Source organism: Erpetoichthys calabaricus, chromosome 13, assembly GCF_900747795.2.
Source record: "Erpetoichthys calabaricus chromosome 13, fErpCal1.3, whole genome shotgun sequence".
In the NCBI taxonomy this organism is placed as follows: domain Eukaryota; kingdom Metazoa; phylum Chordata; class Cladistia; order Polypteriformes; family Polypteridae; genus Erpetoichthys; species Erpetoichthys calabaricus.
The window spans coordinates 90,517,595-90,541,893 of NC_041406.2; the positions used below are offsets into that span (position 1 = coordinate 90,517,595).

Genomic DNA, 24,299 nt, shown 5'->3' on the forward strand with positions numbered 1-24,299 from the left:
GTGTCCCGTCCGGTGCCTGTAGGGGGGGGGTGCCTTGCTGTTGTGCGCGAGCCTCTTTTTTTTTTGGGTCTAGTTTCGTGTGCAATGTGTTTCGTGCTTTGCTTGCGTTTGAATACTTTTTTATGTGCCGTTTCCTTTTTTCGGTGCTGTTTGCGCCTCATTTCTCAATTTTTTCTGTGCTCACTCCTTTTTTCTGTGGTCTTGTCCGCCTCTCGCGGCCCCTCATCCGCCTCTCTCGCCCTCTTCTATCCGCCTTTCTCGGCTCCTCAGCCGACCCTCGCGGACTCTTTTTGCGCCTGCGCAGTACGTCTTTTTGCAGCTACGGCCCATTGCCGGATGTGCCTGCGTCCATCATCCGGTTTAGCATTCTCGGTTAGTAATATGGATAATTAGATAAGTAGGCCTGGTATTCTAATGTATTAGTTACAAGTTTGGATTGTTCGAAATTTTGCTCTTCAACTTGCTTGATGCAATGATAACAGCAGCCATCTATTTAAACACTAGCAAAGGATGCCCGGCTGTTGCTTGAGGTGGAAAGAAGTGAAAACAGTTTCCATCTATTATCTGGCAATTAATTTATTATTTGAAAATTGTTCAAAAAAGTCAAACTGTCATTATTGATGAATAATGGATTAAGAGTGGTTTATGATGCAGGTTTTTTGTATTCGCCATTAAGAGCAAGAACATATAAATTGTTTCCTGATCCTACTTTAGAATAGGTGCCATAATGCTGGCTCTGTGAACAGCACAGTCCTTTGAGGTAAACTCCAGTAACTTTAAGTGGTTACCTTTGTGATTTATTTATGGACATTGCAAATACAAGACATACTGGAAACGCAAGTCATTTGACTTCAAAAGGGAGTTCATTGGAAATTATAGGTATACGTGGAATGAAAACATCCTCTCCCTTGATTCCAATTAGAATAGTAGCCTTGATCACGCGTGAATGACGTGACAGTGTTGCCACATTTCTCACTACCTTGACATTTTATTTTTTTTTCTCCAAATTAAATTAGAATTTACTGTTTTAGGGTTTTCCTTAATTTTTTGAGTCATGTTCACACATTTAAATTTTTTTTTGTTAATCACCAAAACTGTAGCTTTTGAATATTTACTCTTCCTCTCACTTGGTGATTGCGTTGTGATGAATATCAGGACAGACAAACTTTCTTGCTTATTTATTAGATGTCTTAGAAATTGCCAATTTATGCAAAACAGACCCTTAATAAGAAAACCCATGGATACCAATCATGATCCATTAGAGCAATATTTTCGACATCTACTGATTTTTAGTTCTGAACGGGTAGATAAAGAAATTCATTCATAATTATACAAACAGAAACCTACAAGAACAATATTGTTGTATAATTATTTCTAAAAAAAAAAAAATGAAACTATTGGTGTTTTAGTGCAATGTCAAGAACGCAGGAAACAATGTGAAAAAAGAAGTAACAGCAAAAAGATTTTTAAGGCACAGAAAAGGAAAAGATGTGCTGTATCCTTAAGACACTTGACACTAGTTCACTGGTGCGGTTGTTCAGGTGTAGTATTTAAAATGGCTTTGCCAGTTTATTAACAGCTGAAAGCTACTCAGTAAAAACAGAACTGAAAACAAAAGAAAGCAATATGCTATGTGAGAAACAGAGAGCAACTTTACCTAACCAGGTGGCATTTTTTATTTAAATGCAAATATATAAACAAGAAACAGAATGCGTGTGAACATATAAAACACATTCAAATGTCCAAACAAAATGGGAGACTTTCAGAATTTTAATACCACATATTCCATTAACTATGCTGTCTCAGCCACGTATTTTGCTCGTATGTCAAGTAGCAATGAGCACAAGGCAGAAGCCTACTTTAAATTGAATAGGAGGGTAAAGCAAGGGGGGTACGCACATGCGTGTCCACACACACACACACACACACACATAATTAAGAAACAGCAATCCTAGTAGAATAGGAAGAGGCCAGAGACCCAAGATGAAAAACAGTAAGAATCATGCCCTTGCTGCTATATCGGATTTTTGTGGAAAACACAGAATATTACAATCACTCTTTAAATTTCTCCAACAATTGTAGTACTAGGGTGTTGTACCGTGTTAGCCATTATGAATGTAGAGAAAAGCCAAGCAAAATGACACCTTTTATTGGCTAACTAAAAAGATTACAATATGCAAACCTCGAAAGCTTGCATATTGTAATCTTTTTAGTTAGTCTAACAATTGTTTAATTACATTAGCTAAAAGGTCTGTTAAAAGCTTCTTACCAGGTTTGCAGGTTTCAGCAATTGTGAGTGCACAAGCACGACCAAACACAACCAGATCAAGAAGCGAGTTTGCACCAAGGCGGTTGGCTCCATGAACAGAAGCACAGGCTGCTTCACCACAAGAATAAAGACCAGGGACAACTTTGTCTTGACCATTTACATGAGTGATTGCCTAGATTTGCAAACAGATTTGTAATATCAAAGAAGCATAAATAAACTGGGTGAAATTTCTTCAGTACATAATGTAGCAAACAGAAACCCACCTGTCCTTTAAAATTTGTTGGAATGCCACCCATATTGTAATGAACTGTTGGGAGCACAGGGATGGGTTCCTTTGTCACATCAACACCAGCAAATATCATGGCTGTCTCAGAGATGCCTGGTAGTTGTGTTGCAAGCTGTTGTGGTGGGAGGTGATGTAACTGCAGATGTACATGATCCTTTTCAGGTCCACAGCCTCTGTAATTAGCAAAGAGAGTCTAGAATACACAGATACAAAAAAAGCATTCTTTCTAAAAAAATATTTTCATAAAGAACTCAGTTTTGTAAGGCATGCCCTGTACAGTGATCCAACATGGAATGCTGCACCAGTCAGGGTTTGTCGCTGCTGCCAGAGAGTGTTTAGTGCCCAACACTGCTGAAATGAATTACATTTTAAGTTTAAAGTGTGAAAAATGTTATGGGGAGAATTGAAATAGACTATTACGAATTTAATTTAAGCCCTCAAAAATCTGACAGAATAAGTACAATGAAGTGCATCTTTCATAAGGCACTGTGCAAAAAGTGTGTCACACAGCACAGAGTTTAACATTAGAATTAATTAGCCATGTGGTTAAAGGAAAACAACTAAAATATTAAATATTGGGCAAGGTTAAAAAAATGAAAAATAGAAACACCTTCCTTCTCGAAGCTCAATAGTCATTGAACGAGATACAATATCTCTGGAGGCTAAATCTTTTGCCACTGGTGCATATCGCTCCATAAATCGCTCTCCTTCACTGTTAATAAGAATGCCTCCTTCACCACGGCAGCCTTCTGTAATTAAACAGCCTGCACCATAGATCCCTGAAATGCATTTTAAAGAAAGAATACTTTAAAAAATTAAAACAGTGAAAGTAGGATTTCTCTAGAACATTTATTACAAAACTAGCATTTAACTTATATTATTACATGCTACACCTTCTGCTAAGCAAATGATTTAAAACCATACTATATGGCAAGAATTAGTTTGCATTAGTTGAGAAGTACCTTTAAAAAAGCAAATACAATTCTTTACAATGTAAAAGTACACTGTTCGCAATTTAAACATTAATATATAAATATGGTAATTAAATGGTTAACAGTCTCAAGTTGTGTATACCTGTATAAATATAATGTTTATTATGTTCTTTCAAACATCTTTGCAAATGTGCACAGCAACCCATTTGAGAGAATAAAATAAACTGAATTTTAAAAGGCATAGAATGAAGTGCCAGCTTATTAGATACACCATCCCTTCACATAAATTCTACATTTCAGCACATCATACAAAACATGATAAGTGGTGTGTGGTTTACTCAAGCAGACCATAATTTCAACACTGGAAAGGGCAAAATTGCTGATCTTAATGACTTTGAACATGGCATGAACGTAGGTGCTGGATGTTTCCGTTTAGAAACTCCCAACAGCTGAGATTGTAAACTTTTCACTAACGACCACTTCAAAGGTCTACAGAGAATGGTCTAAAAGTTAAGAAACTTCCAGTGGTAGGCAATCTTGTGGATGAAAACAATTTGCAGATAAGTGAGGTCAAAGGAGGACACTGAGAATTGTATAAACCAACAAAGGCCTCAACTCGGCAAATCACACCTGGGTTCCATACTGTTGTGCAAAATGTCATCTCAGAACACACTGCTTATTGCATTTGTCTTGAATGGCCTACAACAGCTTAAGACCATGTTTAATGCAGACATCTATGGAGTGAAAACAAGGAACCACTACTTCCGTGGGCACAGATGCATTGAAACTGGACCACCGAGGACTGGAAAAATGTTGCTTAGTTGGACAAATCAAGATTCCTTTTCCATTACACTGATGGAAGGATAAGAATTTGGCACAAGCAGCATGAATTTAATAAGCCATCCTGTTTGGTGTCTGTATTTGCATAGACTGATGGCGGCAATGGGACAGTGTGGGGAGTGTTTTCCAGGTGTATATTACAGTGCCAGATACCCCCTAAAAACTTATGAACAAAAAAAGGCATACCAGAACATTGCTGCTGATCAAGTTTATCTCATCATGGTTACAGTTTATTTAATTTGGACATTTCCAGTGTGATAATGCATACCACAAAACATGCATTGTTACCAAATGGTGCAGAGAACTGTAAGAGTTAAATTTGAGCCCTGGTCCAATGTGCACCTGGCATGTGTCCGAGTCTCATATCCTTCTGAGCATATGCTTAAAAGCTGACGCTGTTATTTTATTATTCACTATGATAAAATATATTTCTTGTTTTTTATATAACCCCTTAAGAGAAGTGCTAAATTTCTTCTATAATACTTTTTCCTGTTTTGTACCCAGCTGGATCATAATATATCTAGGCCATTGTTCTTTTCTCTTCTTGAAATTCACACAGCTCCTCAAAATAAAAATGAAAAATATACATTCAAAAAGTCATGTACATCCTAAACAAACAGGACTATCAATCAAATTGTGGTCATCTAAGGCAGGGGTTCCCAAACTTTTCAGCTCACGACCCCCAAAATAACCGTGCCAGTGACTCGTGACCCCCACTATCCTCGGAAGTGGTTAAAATATACAAATGTTGCGCGCAACGGTGCACATGCGCCAATAGGCCTATCCAAACATGAGCATGACAACACGAAAGAACACAATGGTCTAACAACCATATAATTTTTTTTAATAGTAATTTACTCATTTGTTTAATTTCAACAAAATATCCTATCCAAACAAGAGCAAGACAACAAAAAAAGAACATAACGCTCTAACAACCATATAACTTTTTAAAAAATTGTTATTTACTCATTCGTTTAATTTCAACAAAACACCTCACCTAATGAGATGGGTGGGCACAATGCTTGGAGCATAGCAAGTCCATTCTTGGGTTAATTTTGGAGACCGCGACTCGGAGATCATCCTCCAAGTTCAGTCGTGACCTGTATTTATTTTTGCTGTACGTTATTGACGATGATGCATGTGAATCCATACTGGATAAATTCCTCTCGATAATTTCGACTCTTGGAGTAAGGCTGAGCCGACTGTTTATGGATGTCCTCTTTATGCACACTCCGGTGTCTTTCCGTACCTGAGGACGATGGGCTTTCTGACGGTGGTGCTTCTCCGCTTTCCTCCGCTGGCCTATCTGCGTTGTCATTGGTCGATATTAACCAACGTTTCATTTCAACAAAAATAATATCCTAAGCATAAAGCGATGAAAATTACCTACACGTTACGTGCACATGTCGGAATGTTTAACATGGTGCTGTAAATTGATCTGCTGCAACTGACGCCATTGATGTGTCGTTAAACTGTCGTAATCACCTCAGGGGTCGCGATCGAACGGAAAGAAATTTGAAAGGCTGATGGCTTTTTAATTTGCATGTTTTTTTTAAATGTAACTATTAACTACTAGTTTTTATCTTTTGTTAGTTATGGATAAAATGTTATTTCTAAAAAATTAAATTAATTAATTTCTAAAAAGTTTTAAAAAAGTATTTGATTTCTTGGAAATCATCTCGCGACCCCCCCCCCCCCCCCCCAATGTCTCACGACCCCTACTTTGGGAACCACTGATCTAAGGTATCAAAATCTGCCATGTCCTGTTAGCAATTAGGTATAACCAATCATGTTAAAAGTTTTCCGAATTAGTAATGAATTCCTTTTAACGAATGGTGAACTAATCAATGGATTGTATAAATATAGCGCAGAGGATACTTTTTCCTTTGCAAAAACACTGATAGGATGCTTTTTGCCTCTTCCTACAAGTATTAGATAAAGAATAACGATTGACACTTTCTCTTGCCTGTGTTTTATTGCTTAAATCGGGGCATTCAAATGGGGGGGGGGGGGCTTGTTGGGGGTGTGTGTGTGTCTGTATTCATAATTTTCTTCCACAGAAGATGAGAGCAAGACTGTGAAGCTGTCTAATTTGCCACACATGCCCAACAGAATCATTTGTGCATGTGAGAGCATTCCTAAACAACACATCCAGTATCATGTAGAATTCATGTCCAGACAAATTAATTCCGTTCTGATGGGTAAAGGAGACTCACCACAATAGTAAAGTGTATACCTTTTAAAAAAAATAAATAGTAACTCTGTGCATGTCCAAGCTGGCAAGGCACAAAAAATATTTTACATGCAATGCAGTGGGCCACATTAACTATGTGAACTCAACTTACAGATTTCCAAGGAGCATAATTTCATCAAACTACAAAATCTAAGATCTTAAAAATAAATGATTCAAAATATTTTACAGCTCATAGCTGAGGTGTAATACTAAAAAGTTAATTTAATTAAATGAGGTGCATTTTTTAATTATGAAATATTTATTGTCATTCTTGTTGTTTTCCTTAAATGTTGCCTGGAATTACCCAAGCACTCCATCTTTATGTTAGCAACAGCTAAAGATAAACATTACTGTAAGGAGTGTTCCAAACCTATTAATATTGCCACTCAACATTTAACCAAACAAAAAAGACCCCATCTAGAAAGTCACAGGTCAAACATTGTCATTGTTTACATGCATTGTGCTGTAGTGAGAAGTCAAGGAAAATGACACCTTTTGTTGGCTAACTAAAGAGATTACAATATGCAGGCTTTTGAGGCAACTCAGGCCCCTTTCTTCAGGTAAGATGGGCTTGAGTTGCCTTGGAAGCTTGCATATTGTAATCTTTTTAGTTAGCCAATGAAAGGTGTCATTTTCCTTGACTTCTCACTACATTCATAATGGCCAACACGGTACAACATCCTAGTACTTCTAACATTGTGCTGCAAAGCACTTTAAGGTAGTGCACATTTTCTGGTGAACAATATAAAAATGTGCTTTGATAAACACATCTAAGCACTAAAGCATTGCTGTAACTTAAAACTGAATTAACTGAAGCAATTCACATCTATACTGCATAATTTGTAACTCGTGGACAGAAATCTTGGAAGACAATAGTTAGTAGTAAAGCAGGTGAAAAATAATGTTCTCAATGTCTTAGCACCTGTGGGATGGAACTGTATAAACTCCAGATCTTGAAGGGGTAGGCCAGCTCTTGTAACCATTGCTGCACCATCCCCAGTTATGGTGTGGGCTGATGTACAGCTGAAGTATGTGCGACCATAGCCACTGCAAGGAAATAGATTGCAACAATTGAATACATTATGATGTGATGACTGGTAACACTGCTGTCTAGCAATCTAAACTTTTATTGACATATGCATGCGTAGGCCAGCATGTAGAGAATGATTAGAATGATTGTATTGACTTGTATTTCATTAATTTTTAAGCATGTTCCTGAAAATGTATTTCCAATAAACAAAAAGCACACAATAATTAAAGAGCAGAATCTCCTACTGTGCTAATTTATACCCAATATCTGAAAGTAATCCTGGAAAGTGTAATTTTTTTTTTACCATGTTTACAATGTAATTACAGTACTGTTAATTCTAAAATTGTTAATATCAATATGAAGCCAAGTTACAAAAATTATTCACAATATCTTATCGATTAATTCTGAATAACTACCTGACAAAATAATTTATAAAACATGCTTACCCTGTGGCAATAACAGTGCTTTTGGCTCTAAAACGGTGGATGGATCCATCTTCCATGCAAAGTGCAATAACTCCTTTACATTCACCATTTTCCATTAGAAGATCCAGAGCAAAATATTCAACAAAGTAGCTGGTATCATACCTTAAAGACTGAGAGGGAGGAAGAGAAGCTTGTTGTAATTTCTTTGCTCTACACTAAGTGAAGTGTCAATCTTGCCTGATATAGCACCTACTAGTGTGCTCACCCAAAACCATTTCCCCCCCCCCCCCCCCAACACACACACAAATATATGGCTACACCTGTCTTCTGCCAGACTAAAAATCATTGGGTTTTCTCCATTTTCAAAAGAAATCCAAAAGTCCAGTGTTCATCTGAAGTTATTAAAGAAGATCTGTATGTTTTAAAAACAGTGTGGCATGCATACCCCCGGACACGGACAGACACCAGAATGTCCAAAACACACTTCTTTATTTCTGTACAGCACCACAATGCCTTCCTCCAACAATTCTCTTCCTTTCTCTCTTTCTCTTCTTCTGACCTCCACTCCCCTCCTCACAAGCTCCGTCTCCTTCCTCCCAACTCCAGCTCCTCTACTGGAGGGAGGCGGCCCCTTTTATAATGACCCGGATGAGCTCCAGGTGCTCCACCTGACGACACTTCCTGGTGTGACGGAAGTGTCAGGGGAGCACCTGGAAGCACTCCAGGTGACCCTGGGATTTCTTCTGGCAGCACTTCCTGGTGTGGCGGAAGTGCTGCCATCCAGGATTTCATAACCGTCCGGGCGCCCCCTGGCGGAGGCCATGTCCTCCTGTAAGGGTGAGCGACCCAGCTCCGTTCCAGTGGTCCACAAGCAGACCCGGGCGGCTGCCCTCTCGTGGCCCAGGGGAGGTATCGTCCATCTCGAGGACCGTCCAGGCGTCCCAGCTGGGTAGGGTCCCCAGCCGTCTGGGACACTAGGAATAGACTTGATTGACTCAAGTGCTTTCTTTTATTCTTACTTGTTTCAGATACACAATTTTAAGCTTCCAAATGAGGATAAATACTCAATTGCAAATCACAATGAATGTGTGACTCCTTTTAAAGATATACCTATTTTACTGTCTGCTTTTGTGAAGTGCTATTCTTTAACAATAATTATTTTAAAGTATACAAGACAGCAGACTGTCAGCAAACAAATGGATTAAAATTACACAAACTAAAAATGTTAATGGATCCCACTATTAAAATATTAAGACGCCAGTAAAAATCTGTTTACATTAACCAGTAGTGCCTCAAATGTCACACATTACCTGGAATACTTATACCAGACACCTTTTGATAATACTATGAAGATATATATACAAACCAAACACACACACACACACAAACACGTAAATATAAATAAACAAAAAAAGGTAACTGTTTCTTACACGGCCGTACAGAGTGTGCAGTAAGGAATGTCCTGTTCGATCAGCCACGCAGCAGCATCTGTGTGCCTGACCTCCTTTTCCAAACTTGAGAGACTGTCCACCAAAAGCACGTTGATAGATTTTACCATCTTCTGTTCTGCTAAAGGGCATCCCATAATTCTCTAACTGAAATGAAATAAAAACAGCATACATACAGGTGGTTTTAATAGCTATTGCAAATAAGTTTGCAGAGAAAAACTAGCAAGAATCATTGGCTTGAAAATAGTTGTTCACTGATGTGTGGCAATAACTTATAACTGGCCCAAAGTAACTGCCTTCCTCTATCCTTTCATTCTTTGAGCATCCCGGCCGGGTTGAGCTAACACAGGATACTCTTTTTTGGGTTTGGCCTGCATTGAACCCACCAAAACTAAGGCGCTATAAAAGAAAGATTTTTTTTTCTTCTCACCTCAATAACAGCAGCAGGTGCCTGCTCAGTCATGTAGTGGATTGCATCTTGATCTCCTAACCAATCTGAACCTTTAACTGTGTCATAAAAGTGCCACCTCCAATCATCATTCTCCATATTTCCCAAAGCAGCATTTATTCCACCCTGTATAAGGAAATGTAATAAAACTCTGTTATAGCCAAATTGATTCATCAAGAAGAAATTAGTAACTGAATGCATATGTCAATATACAGTAGATAGACAGATAGACAGATAGATAGGCACCATATGACAGATAGATAGATACTTTATTAATCCCAAGGGGAAATTCACATACTCCAGCAGCAGCATACTGATAAAGAACAATATTAAGTTAAAGAGTGATAACAATGCAGTTATACAATGCACAATGATGGATGGATTAAAAGCCAGAAGTCTGTATAACCATCAGCATCAAGTGACTCCGTGAGAACCCTAACTACAAAGAGGACTATTTCATTTATGTTAGGTAGAATGCCCAAAGGGGACTGGGCGGTCTCGTGGCCTGGAACCCCTACAGATTTTATTTTTTTCTCCAGCCTTCTGGAGTTTTTTTTTGTTTTTTCTGTCCACCCTGGCCATCGGACCTTACTCCTTTTTATGTTAACTAAGGTTGTCTTATTTTAATTTCTTATTTGTCTTTTATTCTTCTTTTCTTCATTATGTAAAGCACTTTGAGCTACTTTTTGTATGAAAATGTGCTATATAAATAAATGTTGTTGTTGTATATTATACATAAATATAATATAAGACTTTGAAAACACTGACACACCTCACCTCACATCACTCTCCATTCCTATTTTATCTTTGTATTTGTGGTGTTAATTTCAATGTTTGAAATCATGTAATAAATAATAACTGCTCAATTTTATATTCAAAATTACTTAGACTTTTGTTTTTTTTTTTTTTTTTTACAAGTTCTGTGTATAGTATGTTTAAAGGCACAGAACAATTGCATTAAAAAGAAATGTGTTTTCATGCAGCCCTGTGGTGCAAAATGTAGTTGAACATGACTCATGGTGCTTGGACTCTGATATAATTAATTGCTGAGTGTGGTGTAGCGGGTCCACAGCTCACGTCAAAAAGGCCACTTTTTAAAATAATCGCGGCTTAGTGAGGGGGCGGAGTGTGTGTGTGTGGCCGAGCGGTTCCCGAGGGAATTCATGATGCGGGCGATCCTCACTTAAGTGCACAGGTGAGGAGTCATCACCATCCGTAATCATTCCCAGGAGCTTCTGATTGCCACAGCTGATCCACGTCCCCATGATAAATAGAAGCACGAGGTGGCTAGCAGGGAAGATGAATGAGAGAAAGAAAAGACAAACGAATATTGTAGGAGAAGAAGGCAGGAAGAGGATAGCCGGTGCAAGAGAGCGAGCTGGACAGTGAGCCCTAGCGGGGTGTTTGACCGACATCTAGGGCAGTTGGTAGTGGTCGCTCCCGCTGAGCATTGTGAGGAGCGGGAATGACTGGAAGAACGATGGCTTGCCGCTGAAGACAGCAGGAGTCGGGAGGCTTGGGAGGTGGATTCCCCAGCGTGAGCGTCCTGGCTGTTGGGGGAAGCCAAGTCTCAGTCTGGAGAGAGCCAAACCGAAGTCAGGGATCGGGAAGCCTCCAGATCAGAAGGTAGTATGAAGGTCAGCTGCAGGTAGGGTGGCTCCCCTGGTGCATAGCCTGGACAGGAGAAGCAGGGGAGTCACCAGTAGAAAGGCACCAGGCTGATTTTAATAGAACAGCTTCCAGCCATTGTTTTAACCTTGTTGTTTTTAAAAGATTTTTGTCTATTGGATTTTAACCTCCACCTTTCACTCGTTTGAATGGATTATTTATTTAATGAAGACGTTTGATACACTGCACTTTATTTAATTTGGAAACTTTGTTTTGTTTGCTGTTTTTAATAAAAGCACTTAGCACTTTTTGCACCATCCCTTTGCTTCATTGTTGTGCCTCACTGCCTAGGCTCATCAGTGACATTACCGACGGTGTCAGGTTCAAGAGCTCGCAGAAGGAAGATGGGAGTGTGGAGCAAACCCGCATCGTCACACTGAGAAGCTTTTTGGGTCTATTATGCAATCTCTCCCTAGGTTTTCATACATTTCCTCTGGAAATCTTTTTCTTTTCAAAGCTCAAAGGAATGGAGTTAGGTTACAAATTAATATAGTTGTAGCATAAGTGACTTGTTTTCTTATAATCTTGCGTAGTACTGGTAATGAACCGCATCAGTTGTTGCCAAAACAGGATGTAGTTCCATTCTGTCCTGCAGCAAATAAAGCAGATTGATCAACTGGGTATTTGAAGTTAATGGATAACAGAGAAACATTAATATATTGCGCTACTACAAATTCACAAAAAGAATGTGTAGAAAGCACAGAGCTACCTGCATAATAGGAAGGTGAATCAAAAAGTAAAGACAATTTGAAAATGACGCGGTAACTGTAACAGATACAAGTTGTACAAAACATTCACAATGGCTTATGGGTAGTTCAAACACACAAAGCGCAACACTCTGCTATTCATCTAGTTGAAGCCAACGTCGACTGAAGATGGATACTATGCTGCTGCAGGATTGCACCACTGTTGAACAATGCACCATGGTGAGATTTCTTTGAGAAGAGGGAATGAAACTTACTGAAATTCACAGAAGGATATAAATAAGGATTCTAATGCCACTCTGTACATGTGACAATAATGACCCCATAAACCTTAAAGCTATAGCTCAGCTGTATACCATTCAGGGTCAAAAAAAAAAACAAACTGTCCAATACAAGGGGCAAGACAGGCGCAGCTAAGCCTAGTTTAAATTTTATTAGAGTCTTGGACTAACATAACTAAATACACAAAGAATATTATGTGATTCAACTGAAGGAGGCCATTCATTCACATATACAGTGAGTAAGGTACATTGTAGGAATGCAGGTTATCAAACATTTGGACCCATACGCTGTGTGAGACTGGTAATGCTTTAAAAGAATAAAAAGAACAATGTAAGCACTGTGATTCAAACTGTGTTCAGGTAAAGTTTTTCTCCACCTTTCTTTGCCTTACCTGTGCAGCCACTGTGTGGGACCTGGTGGGAAACAGTTTTGTGATACATGCTGTGTTGAAACCGGCCTCGGACAAGCCAAAGGCTGCTCTTAAGCCGGCACCACCAGCCCCCACAACAATTGCATCAAACTCATGGTCAACGACTGGGTACTGGGTAGAAATCTGCAAAAGACAATCAATATAACAATAAAAGTAAATGAAAAATAGCTTTGAGATATAACACAATGTTTCAGATAGAAATTCTACACACATTAGCACGAGACCACCTGCATTATTGTAGTTGTTGTTTATGCATGTATTTTGGTAATCTTATTAGACTAACACATTGTTGTTTATGCATGTATCTTGGTAATCTTATTACACTAACACATTGTTGTTTATGCATGTATCTTGGTAAGTTTATTAGACTAATGCCAGTAAATAAAAGCTTAACCTAAGCTTTTCATTGGACGTTTTGAGGCGTCTTCTTGTATTATGTATCACACTTCAAAAGAGAAGGTTATTTACATTTACAATTGCTGTCTAAATATATATGAATGATCAAATGTAAAGCTGAGACAACTGGAGTGTTCAGGGAAAATTTCAGAAAGTGTCAACACCATATACATTGCTGTCAGGAGTTTTAGAAATAGAGAATCGTGCTGTAAAATTTTAACCTACCATTAGGTTACATACTCTAGGAACCTATAGAATGTTCAGTTAACCCATTTACAAAATAATATGTAATCAAATACAGAACCTCAAACAGTATATATACTTATAATAAAACACAATTCAGCAGGCTTCTATTATGCACAGTCTTTTTTCCTATTTGCTCCTTAAATAATTCACATTCAAATTTTGCTTACAACTGATTCACTTACTGAATTTGATACACTGGCTGACTTCTCCTTCTTTCCACTAATAGTAAAGTGAAGCTGTCGAGAGCCTCCTTGGCAGGCTGCCGGAATCTGTGAGAATAAATAGAAGGAAAAAATGTAATACTAGAACAAAAAATTGTTTTTAGTGTTATATGAGAATTAAAGGACAAGCAAAAAAAAAAATTTAAAAACCTTTTAATAACTGATTTGCACCAAAATTATTGATGTTTTGACCGTCTTTTACCAAAGCTAAGTTTCTAACTGTTGCAGGGGGCTAGCAAATTATATTTTTTTAAAACTCCGATCTGACAGAATATCAAATAATTTTTGGAATGCTTCTGGGTGCATATTAAAGATCTTGAACAAAAATATTCTACAACTCAACTCCTTTAAATATAGTTGGTTGTTACATGAATCCGAATGAACTCCATTTTAACCAGGACAGATTATTTTTGAATTAAAAAATGTGTCATTTAAAGACAATTCATTCTGTAAAAAATATACTTGCAATCAGAAGCAGTGGTCCCACTTACATCAAAACCTACTTACTAAACAAGTGACACAAAAGCAATAACTCACTGCAAACCAAATGACAAATGCAATACAGTCATGTGAAAAAGTTTGGGAACCCCTCTTAATTCTTTGGATTTTTGTTTATTATTGGCTGAGCTTTCAAAGTAGTAACTTCCTTTTAATATCTGACATGCCTTATGGAGACAGTAGTATGTCAGCAGTGACATTAAGTTTATTGGATCAACAGAAAATATGCAATATGCATCATAACAAAATTAGACAGGTGCATACATTTGGGCACCCCAACAGAGATATGACATTAATACTTAGCTGAGCCTCCTTTTGTAAATCTAACAGCCTCTAGACGCTGTCCTCCTATAGCCTTTGATGAGTGTCTGGATTCTGGATGGAGGTATTTCTGACCATTCTTCCATAAAACATCTCTCCAGTTCAGTTAAATTTGATGTCTGCCGAGCATGGACAGCCTGCTTCAAATCATCCCCTAGATTTTCGATGATATTCAAGTCAGGGGACTGTGACGGCCATTGCAGAACGTTGTACTTCTCCCTCTGCATGAATGCCTTTGCAGATTTCCAACTATGTTTTGGGTCATTATCTTGTTGGAATGTCCAACCCCTGCGTAACTACAACTTTGTGACTGATGCTTGAACATTATCCTGAAGAATATGTTGATATTGGGTTGAATTCATCAGACCCTCGACTTTAACAAGGGTCTTAGTCCCTGAACTAGCCACACAGCATGATGGAACCTCCACCAAATTTGACAGTAGGTAGCAGGTGTTTTTCTTGGAATGCGGTGTTCTTCTTCCGCCATGCAAAGAGCTTTTTGTTCTCACCAAATAACTCAATTTTTGTCTCATCAGTCCAAAACACTTTGTTCCAAATTGAATCTGGCTTGTCTAAATGAGCATTTGCATACAACAAGCGACTGTGTTTGTGGTGTGAGTGCAGAAAGGGCTTCTTTCTCATCACCCTGCCATACAGATGTTCTTTGCGTAAATTGCGCTGAATTGTAGAACGATGTACAGATACACCATCTGCAGTAAGATGTTCTTGCAGGTCTTTGGAGGTGATCTGTGGGTGGTCTGTAACCATTCTCACGATCCTGCACATATGCCGCTCCTGTATTTTTCTTGGCCTGCCAGACATGCTGGGTGTAACAGCAACTGTGCCTGTAGCCTTCCATTTCCTGATTCCATTCCTTACAGTTGAAACCGACAGTTTAAACCTCTGAGATAGCTTTTAGTAGCCTTCCTCTAAACCAGGAGACTCAACTATCTTTGTTTTCAGATCTTTTGAGAGTTGCTTTGAGGATCCCATGCTGTCACTCTTCAGAGGAAAGTCAAAGGGAAGGAAGCATAACTTGCGATTGACCACCTTAAATACCTTTATATCTCATGATTGGACACACCTGTTTATGAAGTTCAAGGCTTAACGAGCTCATCCAACCAATTTGGTGTTGCTAGTAATCAGCATTGAGACAGTGACAGGCATTCAAATCAGAAAAATTACAAGGGGACCCAGATTTTTACACAGCCAGTTTTTCACATTTGATTTAATTTCATACAATTAAATACTGCTTCACTAAAAATCTTTGTTTGGAAAACACCGCAGTACTCAGATGTTCCCAGGAAATGAAAGACATACCACTGGTATCTTTTTTGTTCAAAGTAGAGTCAATTATTATGCAGGCTGAGAGGGGTTCCAAACTTTTTCATATGACTGTATTTGTCATTAGCCCAAGATAAAACAACAATGGATGTCAGTACAAGTGGTTATGTATGCCTCATGGCATGAAATCATACACTATGGGTGTTTATTATGCTGCATCTCTGCTACCAACAATGATCTCTTTTCTGACTATTTCTAGTAATAGTAGGAATGTTTGGTGTTTGATGCTGTATGATAACAAAAAATGGAGGCGTGAAGTGTTTAAACTCAGGCCATCTCATGGTCCATGCTACCTTCTGGTGGACAAAATCAAACAATACACTCTAGGCATCTTCTGTCAATGGGTAGCAATGGTGTCAGCCCCCCGGACCTCAATTTTTGTAGACAACAGCCTTAAGTGTTAAGCTAGACAGTAGACCTTACATATACAGTAGAACCCCAATAATCCGAGGTAATAATAATAATAATAATTCATTACATTTATATAGCGCTTTTCTCAGTACTCAAAGCGCTATCCACACAGGGAGGAACCGGGAAGCGAACCCACAATCTTCCACAGTCTCCTTACTGCAAAGCAGCAGCACTACCACTGTGCTACCTGTGAGGACTGTGGACCAATGCTACCTTGGGTAAAATGGATGGCCGTGGCCATTTCAGATTAACAATTACAGACATGAAGTTTTGACAATTTATTTGTTACAGTATCAGTTTGAGGCCGTTTTCATACCTTAGGTAGTGTGGGATCATTACTAAAATTTTGAGTTTGGTGTTGATACCAGCTTTCAGACCTCAGCACCAGTGTAATGAAACTCATCCCGTGTAACTCCTCCTGCCTCCTCAGAGTGTCACACCACTGCACCACACTATGTACTGCATCCCTCTTGATAGGTGTGAGGTCACACTCATGTTGAACTTGAAGCAATAACTACAACCCCAACATCCCCCCCGCCCTCTTCCCCATTACACCAGTCTTTGAGTAAGTGTTTCCCCTTGCTGAATCGAATGCAATCGTCAGCGTTCACCCTCGTTTGTGAATTAAGTGTGATAGAGTGAGGGTCCCACTTGGGGAATGAAGCAGCACAGATTACCCCTTGATGAATGGAGTGCAACAATCAAATGGTGGGATTTGGAATCAAGTGCAACCCACTACCATTATAAACAATAGCAACAGTTGACAATGACAGCCCAAAGGCTGAGATCCACTGTCCTAGGGGGTATGCTAGGAAAACCACATGGACAATGGGGGAAATGCAGAAACTTGACAAAGGTAAATGTGTTCAGGGTTCAAACCAAGGTGCCGACTCTGTGATACATTAGCACTAACCACTGTTCTACCATTCTGGCCACACTATCTTTTCTTTGTTAATGTTTTCTTTTGTGAGACAGGCACTTTTTTTCTATAGAAATGTTACATGTGAAGAAGATTGCATATGAAGGTCAAAAGCACTGGAATGATGAAAAATTGAGGCTCTCTGCATAGGTGAATATCAAATAAGATGACAAAATTAGGCATTTGCACAGTGGATAATAATGAAACATAACCAATATAGAAAGAACACATCATTTAGAGCTTGTTTGTGATAAAGACAAAAACTCCCATGGTAATCCTTCATGCACTTCTCACCATCTCTATTAAAAATCAAACAAACAATAGATTCAGGAAAGATCTTTCACACATAGGTACCTTTACGTCAAAACTTTCACCATCCCTTCCTGCTGTCCTACCATGCACCCTTCCTCATATATTGTCATGACCACAGGCACTAATCATCAGTTGATATACAACTTTCTTAATGCCCACCTCATCACCTCTTGTGGCACCCTGTCAGTTGCTTTTTCCAGATACACATTCATAATGATCTATCTATCTATCTAATGCAGCTTTTATCAATTTGCCTGATGCTTCTCCTGCATTAGTCTGACAACAGAAGATCACATCCATTGCTCCCTTCAAAAGGTATGACAACCATTTTCATTATTTTGCTAAACATCTTTTAGGATGTTTACATTATTAGATTTAAATAATTTTTGGTGAAATAAAAATTAAGATTTTTTAAAGTTACCTGAACTAGAGACATAATTTTTCAATTCTCTCATTTGTTAGTTACCACTAGAAGTAAATTGTGTAGTACAACTTAAAACAAAACCCTGAAAATCGAGTTTGCTTATCTCACGGTTAAAATAAATGGTACAGTGTGACAAATCAATTCATTCATTTCATAGCGTCATATATTAGATTTACAGAATCAAACTGTGCAAAAACTTCACACATTTAGCGCGTTCAGTTGTAACATGTATAGATTAGAATCAGCCCCGTCTTTGCCAGATGAGATTAAAGCGCAACAACATTACAGAATACAATTAATATATTTGCAGTAAGCAAAGCACCGCCAACATAAGTTGAATGACGACGCATTACTTAATGTTTAACAATTTTCAAATATGCCTCCACGACGATGCGCACTTCGTATTGCTCTCAAAGAGGCCTAGGCGTGGTCTCTGAGACTGTCGCATCCGCGCCGATCTAGCATTCTATTCGTCAAATGCCAATAAGCGCCCAATTACCTGCGGCGGCTGTGCAGCCGTATCATAACAGGAACTCGCCATTCATACACCAACCATCATGACCTTCATTAGTCAAGTTCGTTATTTGAACAACTAAAAACTTTCTTTCCAGTAATCTGGTAAGTTTTATTATTTACCTCACGGACTATCATCTATTTGTTCAGACAGGTCAGTTAATATAACTGCACGCATTTAATAAAATCTTATTAAATTAGGCCTATGAAAATATTGAGCATATTGTTATGCAACATAGTACGTACTTTAAACTTGTGCCTAGAATCAGTTTTAACTGCAACATCATAACTGATGTCACCAAGCCTATTCCGTAGACGCAAGCTGAGAATTATTAAAAACCATCCGGTATTTGTCCAGACAAATCTGCAAATATAAATGTATATAATGTTTTTATTAAATTAGGCCTATGGAAACATTGAAATACTATCATGTAACATAAAAAGTACTTTAACGTAGATCTACAATCCGTTTTAACTTCAACATCACCACTTATGTCATCAAAGCCATTCAACAGCCGCAAAATGAGCAATACTAACAGTTTTGGTCGACAACAGTCTCTTCGTAAAGATCCGAGACGCTCTGCAGACGGCCGCCATGATTCCCAAGTTGAGTGTTGCGCATGTGTAGCAAAGAGCATGAATTCACTGTTCTGTCTGGAATGTACCATACTGTGACTTAGAGTGGCTGTGTTAACAATTACCTGTAACAAAATAATATATTTTCGAACAGGAAATAAATTAACGTTATAACATGTAGTACTTATTTTAAGATTAGTTTATTTTACTAAAACGATTAGGTAGCGCTAAGAGTAACACTTAAAATAGTACAAATAATAATGAATCCCCCCTGGAGTATTGGCACATCTTTCATGGCGAAGCGAGTTTGTTTAATTTTTTCAGTTGAAAGTGAAAAGACTGGAATCAAGCCGAGGTAAGGGCTTATTAAAGGTGAGAGGTTGGCATTCAGTTTACAAACGAAATTTGTGTTGACTCTCGGATATAATTGTTACTAACTGTATATTGTAGAATTAAATCAAACGTTTTCTGTAAGAAATCCGACTATTCAAACTTATTCGTTACCTTTATGTAAATAAACGTAGTACAAGTATTCAGCCCGGTACGAAGGGTTATTAGACACCGTTTCCTTATTCTGCACTGCATTTTCGATAAATGTCATGAATATTATAACTATGTTGTAACTTGGAGTTGCCATATACTCTGATGACTTCAAGCCAGCGATTTGTAGGATCGAATGTACCTCGCGATGGACTGGCGGCCAAGTCGAGTGTGCAGTTCCTGCTAGAACTTAACTCTTACCTTAATATTAACCAATGCGTCATTTTCTATAATGCCTTTTTATTGTTTTACGATGTCCTGAGACAATTTAGGATCACCCGGGTATCTTCATCTGTGCTAACTCAACAAGTCCAACGGGGCAAGATGGACTCCACCCTTGCTGGCAGTTTAGCGTTCTGGTGCCACACCTGTTCAGCTCATAGCTGCAGAGTTCTTCAGGGAGTGGCGAGGTCTGCTCAGAATACAGTACTACTGGAATGCATATTTAGTTTTAGAAGGACGTCCAGCACAGTCCACATTCTCACGCCCTCGTTCAGGCATTAGCCAAGGTAATGAAGTACTAAACAGTCGATCATTAACATAATCATTCAGCTTCCTTTAACCGACTTTAATTCTATCTGATCTTTTAAGTTTTGGCGGGTATGTTATCTAACAGTTTTAGTTACTGCCATACTGCTGTCACTACTGTGTTGTAGACATGCAACTTACAATCACATTTTAGAGTAGGCTGTAAATGTGAACTTTATATTTGAGAGCTGTCATACTTGAACACTGCAATGTTAAAGGCAGCTTGGTGTACTTGGTAAGGCTTCAAGCCCTGAGCTTGTGGATTAAAATTCCACTACTGACACTGTGTGACCAGGAGCAAGTCACTTGACCTGCCTGGGCTCCAATTGGAAAACCAAAAGAAATGTAACCAGTTGTATCATAAATATTGTAAGATGCCTTGGATAAAGGTGTCAGCCAAATAAGTAAATGTAAATGTACAGTCTTCTCCAATCGATTAAACATGCACATTGAGTTTTGTAAAGCTAAGAATATTTGCTTAGTACTTAATTGTATGTTGAGTATAATGTATCAATGTTATTGACATTCATAGTGATTCATTACATCTTAATGTTTAATCATCTTAATTACAATTTAATTTTACAATTTAATTTAATTTTACAACTTAATTACATCTTAATCATTACGTATGAAACCTCTGAAATTAGTTCATTTTTTTTCTCTGTATCCTCCTGACTAACCAGTATGAGAAAACCCTTGCATGATATACCATTTAACTCATCTTGAAGTCTAGTAATGCAAGATGTCAAGCTTTTAGGGGTTTCCCCCTATTTTTGGTGCTATCTCTGGCGATATTAAAACCCCTCATTTTTAGGCCATTTGTGGGCCATATTTTGTGCTTGCAAATGAAACCCTTATGATAAAGAGTAAACCAATAGGTGTCTTCATCCAAAAATGTTCAGAAGGACTTGAAGTTGATCATACCACATCAGCTGACCCCAGGAGATCACCCCCGAATGGGATACGAGGGGGTCAAAGTTACTTCTTTTCACAACAATTATAGAAAATGTTGATTGGTAATATAGGCATGTGGAATGTCATTTTATGCGATTTTGAGATTAGTGATCACAAATATGATATGTTGTTATAAACTATTTCAAATCCTGCCTTCAGTTTAGCAGAGGTTCACGTTTATGATGAATGAATGGAAATATTTTTTCCTGTCATTTTTTTATTTTATCTTCTAGGAAAACCTGGAATCAAATCTCAATATATTTAAATGAAAGAAATTTTTTAAATAATTGATTGGTTTAAAAATTGTTGAATTCATTTTTTTAATTCACATTTGGTGTAGTTTAAACTTATTAAATTACTAATTTATTTACATTTTTCTGCATTATTAAGTAGTGTGGCCTCATGAACAATCTTAACGATCCTCCAAGATGGAATATTCAGCCTGATCAACAGGGAGATGATGGTGGTGGCAACAAATGGAATTATGCTTTCTTGGTTCCGATGTTAGGACTGGCTGCTTTTAGTAAGTATTTTTTTTTTACTTTCTTGATAGCCTAATGTGCATCATTCTGTAAAAGAAAAGTGAATAGCACAGTGTTTGAATCAGCCTTACTACCATATGCTCACGGTCTGTGTACTAAACTGAAAGTTCTGTTTCATTGGTGCAATAAATAAGACTGGTAATATTAATAGTAGCATTGTCACATTTGTATGTCCAACCAGCATGTGTAAAGTGCTTTAAATGCAAAGCAATTTTGATTTGTTTCTGAGCCTAAAAGGCAGTTTTTTTTTTTTGTTGGCAAAACCAAGAATTCCTGATATAGGATACATCTTTAGTTTTTAGTTCATGTCTTACTAACTTACTGGTTAAATTCTCTAAATTAATTTGAGGCTTTTTAGCCCTGTATGACATTAAGTTCTATGTTTCACAGTTGTAATGGTAAACAGAGATGCCGAATGTTGTATCTTTTTGGCATAGTTGTATTTTAAAATAATTGGTAATTCAGAATACTTATTAGTCACTCGTTGTTGATTTTAATGGCTTTTCCTGTTTTCAGGAAAGTGTTGTGGTAAAGAAAAAGCTTTAGGCATCTAGTGGTAAAACTGTTTTAGGTATTGCAAATAAAAGTGACTCAAGAAATATTTGTAAAATTATACTACTATAAGGAAAATATAAAAGAAGGCCTAAAACCATAATTTCTACATCATAGCAAGTCAAACAAAACATGGTTACATACAATATAGATGCCACTATTGTTTGTACAAAAATGATTGTGTTTCAAATGACCATTTTTATATTTCTTGCCAAACTGTTTAAATACAACTGCAGGTCAGGCAGGTGGCTTCAAAGGAGGCCTTTTTTTATTTCTTTATTTTTTTAAATAGCACAACAGTCAAACACTCATTTTCATACCTGTTCAACTTCTATAGGCTTATATGCGCTGAAAATTAACCTATGACAGAAACTTCCTTTGGCACGAACACAAGTTTTTAGTTAAGTGATATTTTTAAAATACTTTTTTTTTGCAGGATGGATATGGAGTAGAGAATCCCAGAAAGAGGTGCTGGCAGCAAAAATTAAGTATGAGGAAGATGCAAAATTAATAAAAAAGGAACTTGAAATGAAGTACTTGAGCACTGTCACAGAGACCCGGCGGACTGTTGCCCACTTGGAGCTTGAACTAGAGAAGGAGCGGAGCCGTGTTAAAGGATATCGTGATGCTCTCGTGTCTCAGAGCCGCCAGCTAATTGAAGAACGGAAGCGGTTGCAGGAGGATCGTGAGAGTATTGATAGAGAGAAACAACAGCTGCTACGTTCAGGGGCAGCAGCGGCACTTTACAACAACCTCGTGGAAAGGGAAACCAATTGGCAAAGTAAAGCCATGTTAGTGATAAAAGAGTTTGAAAAGGTCCTGGTTGAAAGACAGAATGCATTTTGCAGTTTTCTCCTTCATCGAGATAAAAGATATGAAATCGAAAAAAGTTTACTTGTGAAAGCTGCTACAGAGCCAGTTGCTGTTGATTTGAACATGGAATCTGATCTGAAAACAATTTTTAAGCATGATAACCATTGTGCTGACATCTTAAACACTGACAAACGCAAAAATGGAAGACTAATGTGGCTGTACTTGAAATATTGGGAACTACAGGTTGAGTTACAGAAGTTTAAGAAAGTGGAAAAATCCATCTTGGGTACAAACTACAATGCTGAGTGATTCAATGGGTATATTATAAATAAACATATTAAAGGTTGTAAAACATTTTACTGTAACATATAAATTATGCACTGTGAATTCAACATGCTTCAGCCAGCAATGTCAGTCTTTGAAGTTTGGGCTCATGCAAAGATAGGTGTTAATTGTATACAGGCTTGTAATTAGTTTATAAATGTGACCTTAGACTTACTGCTTAAATTCCCTAAATCACATGTGCTTAATTAAATAGTAGTCCATTTTTTCTTGTTCCATTTTTGTAAAAAAAAAAAAAACACCTTCTAGCATGATCTGTTTTTTTTTTTAGGAAGTGATCATGTTATATTTGATTGCCAAAGGGGTGGGTAATGGTTTGTTGTTCTCAAGATTAAAGTACTTACTTTTAGAGATGTCAGAAATACTGATTGTCATTGTAAACTGCACAATTACGCTGTATTTGTAATCTTTATTTGCCTTCTGCTCTTTTATTGACTAAGACTGCAGTTTTCTTGTGAGTAATCCATTCCTCTAGTTCATTGTGCAAACATTTTTATCCACAGAGTGTAATTAAGGTGTTAATCCTGTTTATATAGCTCTGTGAGTCTTTCTGTTGATATGTGATGTGGTAGGAAACAACACAAGTAGCCAGAGTTTGGGTAAAATGCCAGCCTCCCTCGTTCTTGGTTAGCTTTCTTCAGAAATAGCAGTCTGTGAGATGCTTCACCGAGTGACACTCCAGATGAATGTTAGAGATGTTAATAAAACTCTTTAAACTTTCAGCTGAGTTGAAGATGATGTAGGAAATTACAGAACTGGTAGCACTTCAGCCACAGTCTCTCCCTTCTCACCATTGTAATGCTCTTTAGAGAGAAAAAAGTTTTAACATAGCATGCTTTTCAAAGTGTATAG

At 37.8% G+C, this 24,299-nt stretch overlaps 2 protein-coding genes across 7 annotated transcripts in view; one reads left to right on the plus strand and one right to left on the minus strand.

Annotated features, from left to right (window-relative positions):
* Window positions 1-19,240, minus strand: part of sdha (succinate dehydrogenase complex, subunit A, flavoprotein (Fp)) — a 38,530-nt gene extending 19,290 nt beyond the window's left edge. The window contains exons 1-10 of the mRNA XM_028817227.2: window positions 19,138-19,240; window positions 13,820-13,906; window positions 12,957-13,118; window positions 9,894-10,037; window positions 9,446-9,610; window positions 8,037-8,185; window positions 7,483-7,607; window positions 3,166-3,334; window positions 2,533-2,728; window positions 2,270-2,441 (exon numbers count right to left, since the gene is read on the minus strand). Of these exons, the coding sequence (XP_028673060.1) occupies window positions 2,270-2,441; window positions 2,533-2,728; window positions 3,166-3,334; window positions 7,483-7,607; window positions 8,037-8,185; window positions 9,446-9,610; window positions 9,894-10,037; window positions 12,957-13,118; window positions 13,820-13,906; window positions 19,138-19,197 (1,429 nt within the window). The 5' untranslated portion in view covers window positions 19,198-19,240. The remainder of the gene's footprint in view (window positions 1-2,269; window positions 2,442-2,532; window positions 2,729-3,165; window positions 3,335-7,482; window positions 7,608-8,036; window positions 8,186-9,445; window positions 9,611-9,893; window positions 10,038-12,956; window positions 13,119-13,819; window positions 13,907-19,137) is intronic.
* Window positions 18,592-23,645, plus strand: LOC114663478 (coiled-coil domain-containing protein 127-like). Of its 6 annotated transcripts, none has more exons than XM_028817228.2 (3): window positions 18,592-18,705; window positions 21,589-21,721; window positions 22,729-23,645. In XM_028817228.2, exons 2-3 carry the CDS (start codon window positions 21,601-21,603, stop codon window positions 23,412-23,414), a joined length of 807 nt encoding a protein of 268 aa, XP_028673061.1. In that variant the 5' UTR covers window positions 18,592-18,705; window positions 21,589-21,600; the 3' UTR covers window positions 23,415-23,645. The 6 variants fall into 6 exon arrangements, with proteins under 6 accessions (XP_028673061.1, XP_028673066.1, XP_028673064.1 ...); XM_028817233.2 differs by having other exon boundaries at window positions 21,592-21,721; XM_028817231.2 differs by lacking the exon at window positions 18,592-18,705 and adding an exon at window positions 19,432-19,531.
* The last annotated feature ends 654 nt before the right edge of the window (window positions 23,646-24,299 follow it).

What these genes read in the sequence shown, in the direction of transcription:
- LOC114663478 (XM_028817228.2), top strand. Translation starts at nt 21,601, where the DNA reads ATGAACAATCTTAACGATCCTCCAAGATGGAATATTCAGCCTGATCAA. An exon ending in GTTAGGACTGGCTGCTTTTA is followed by an intron (nt 21,722 to 22,728) that starts GTAAGTATTTTT and finishes TTTTTTTTGCAG; the next exon opens with GATGGATATGGAGTAGAGAA.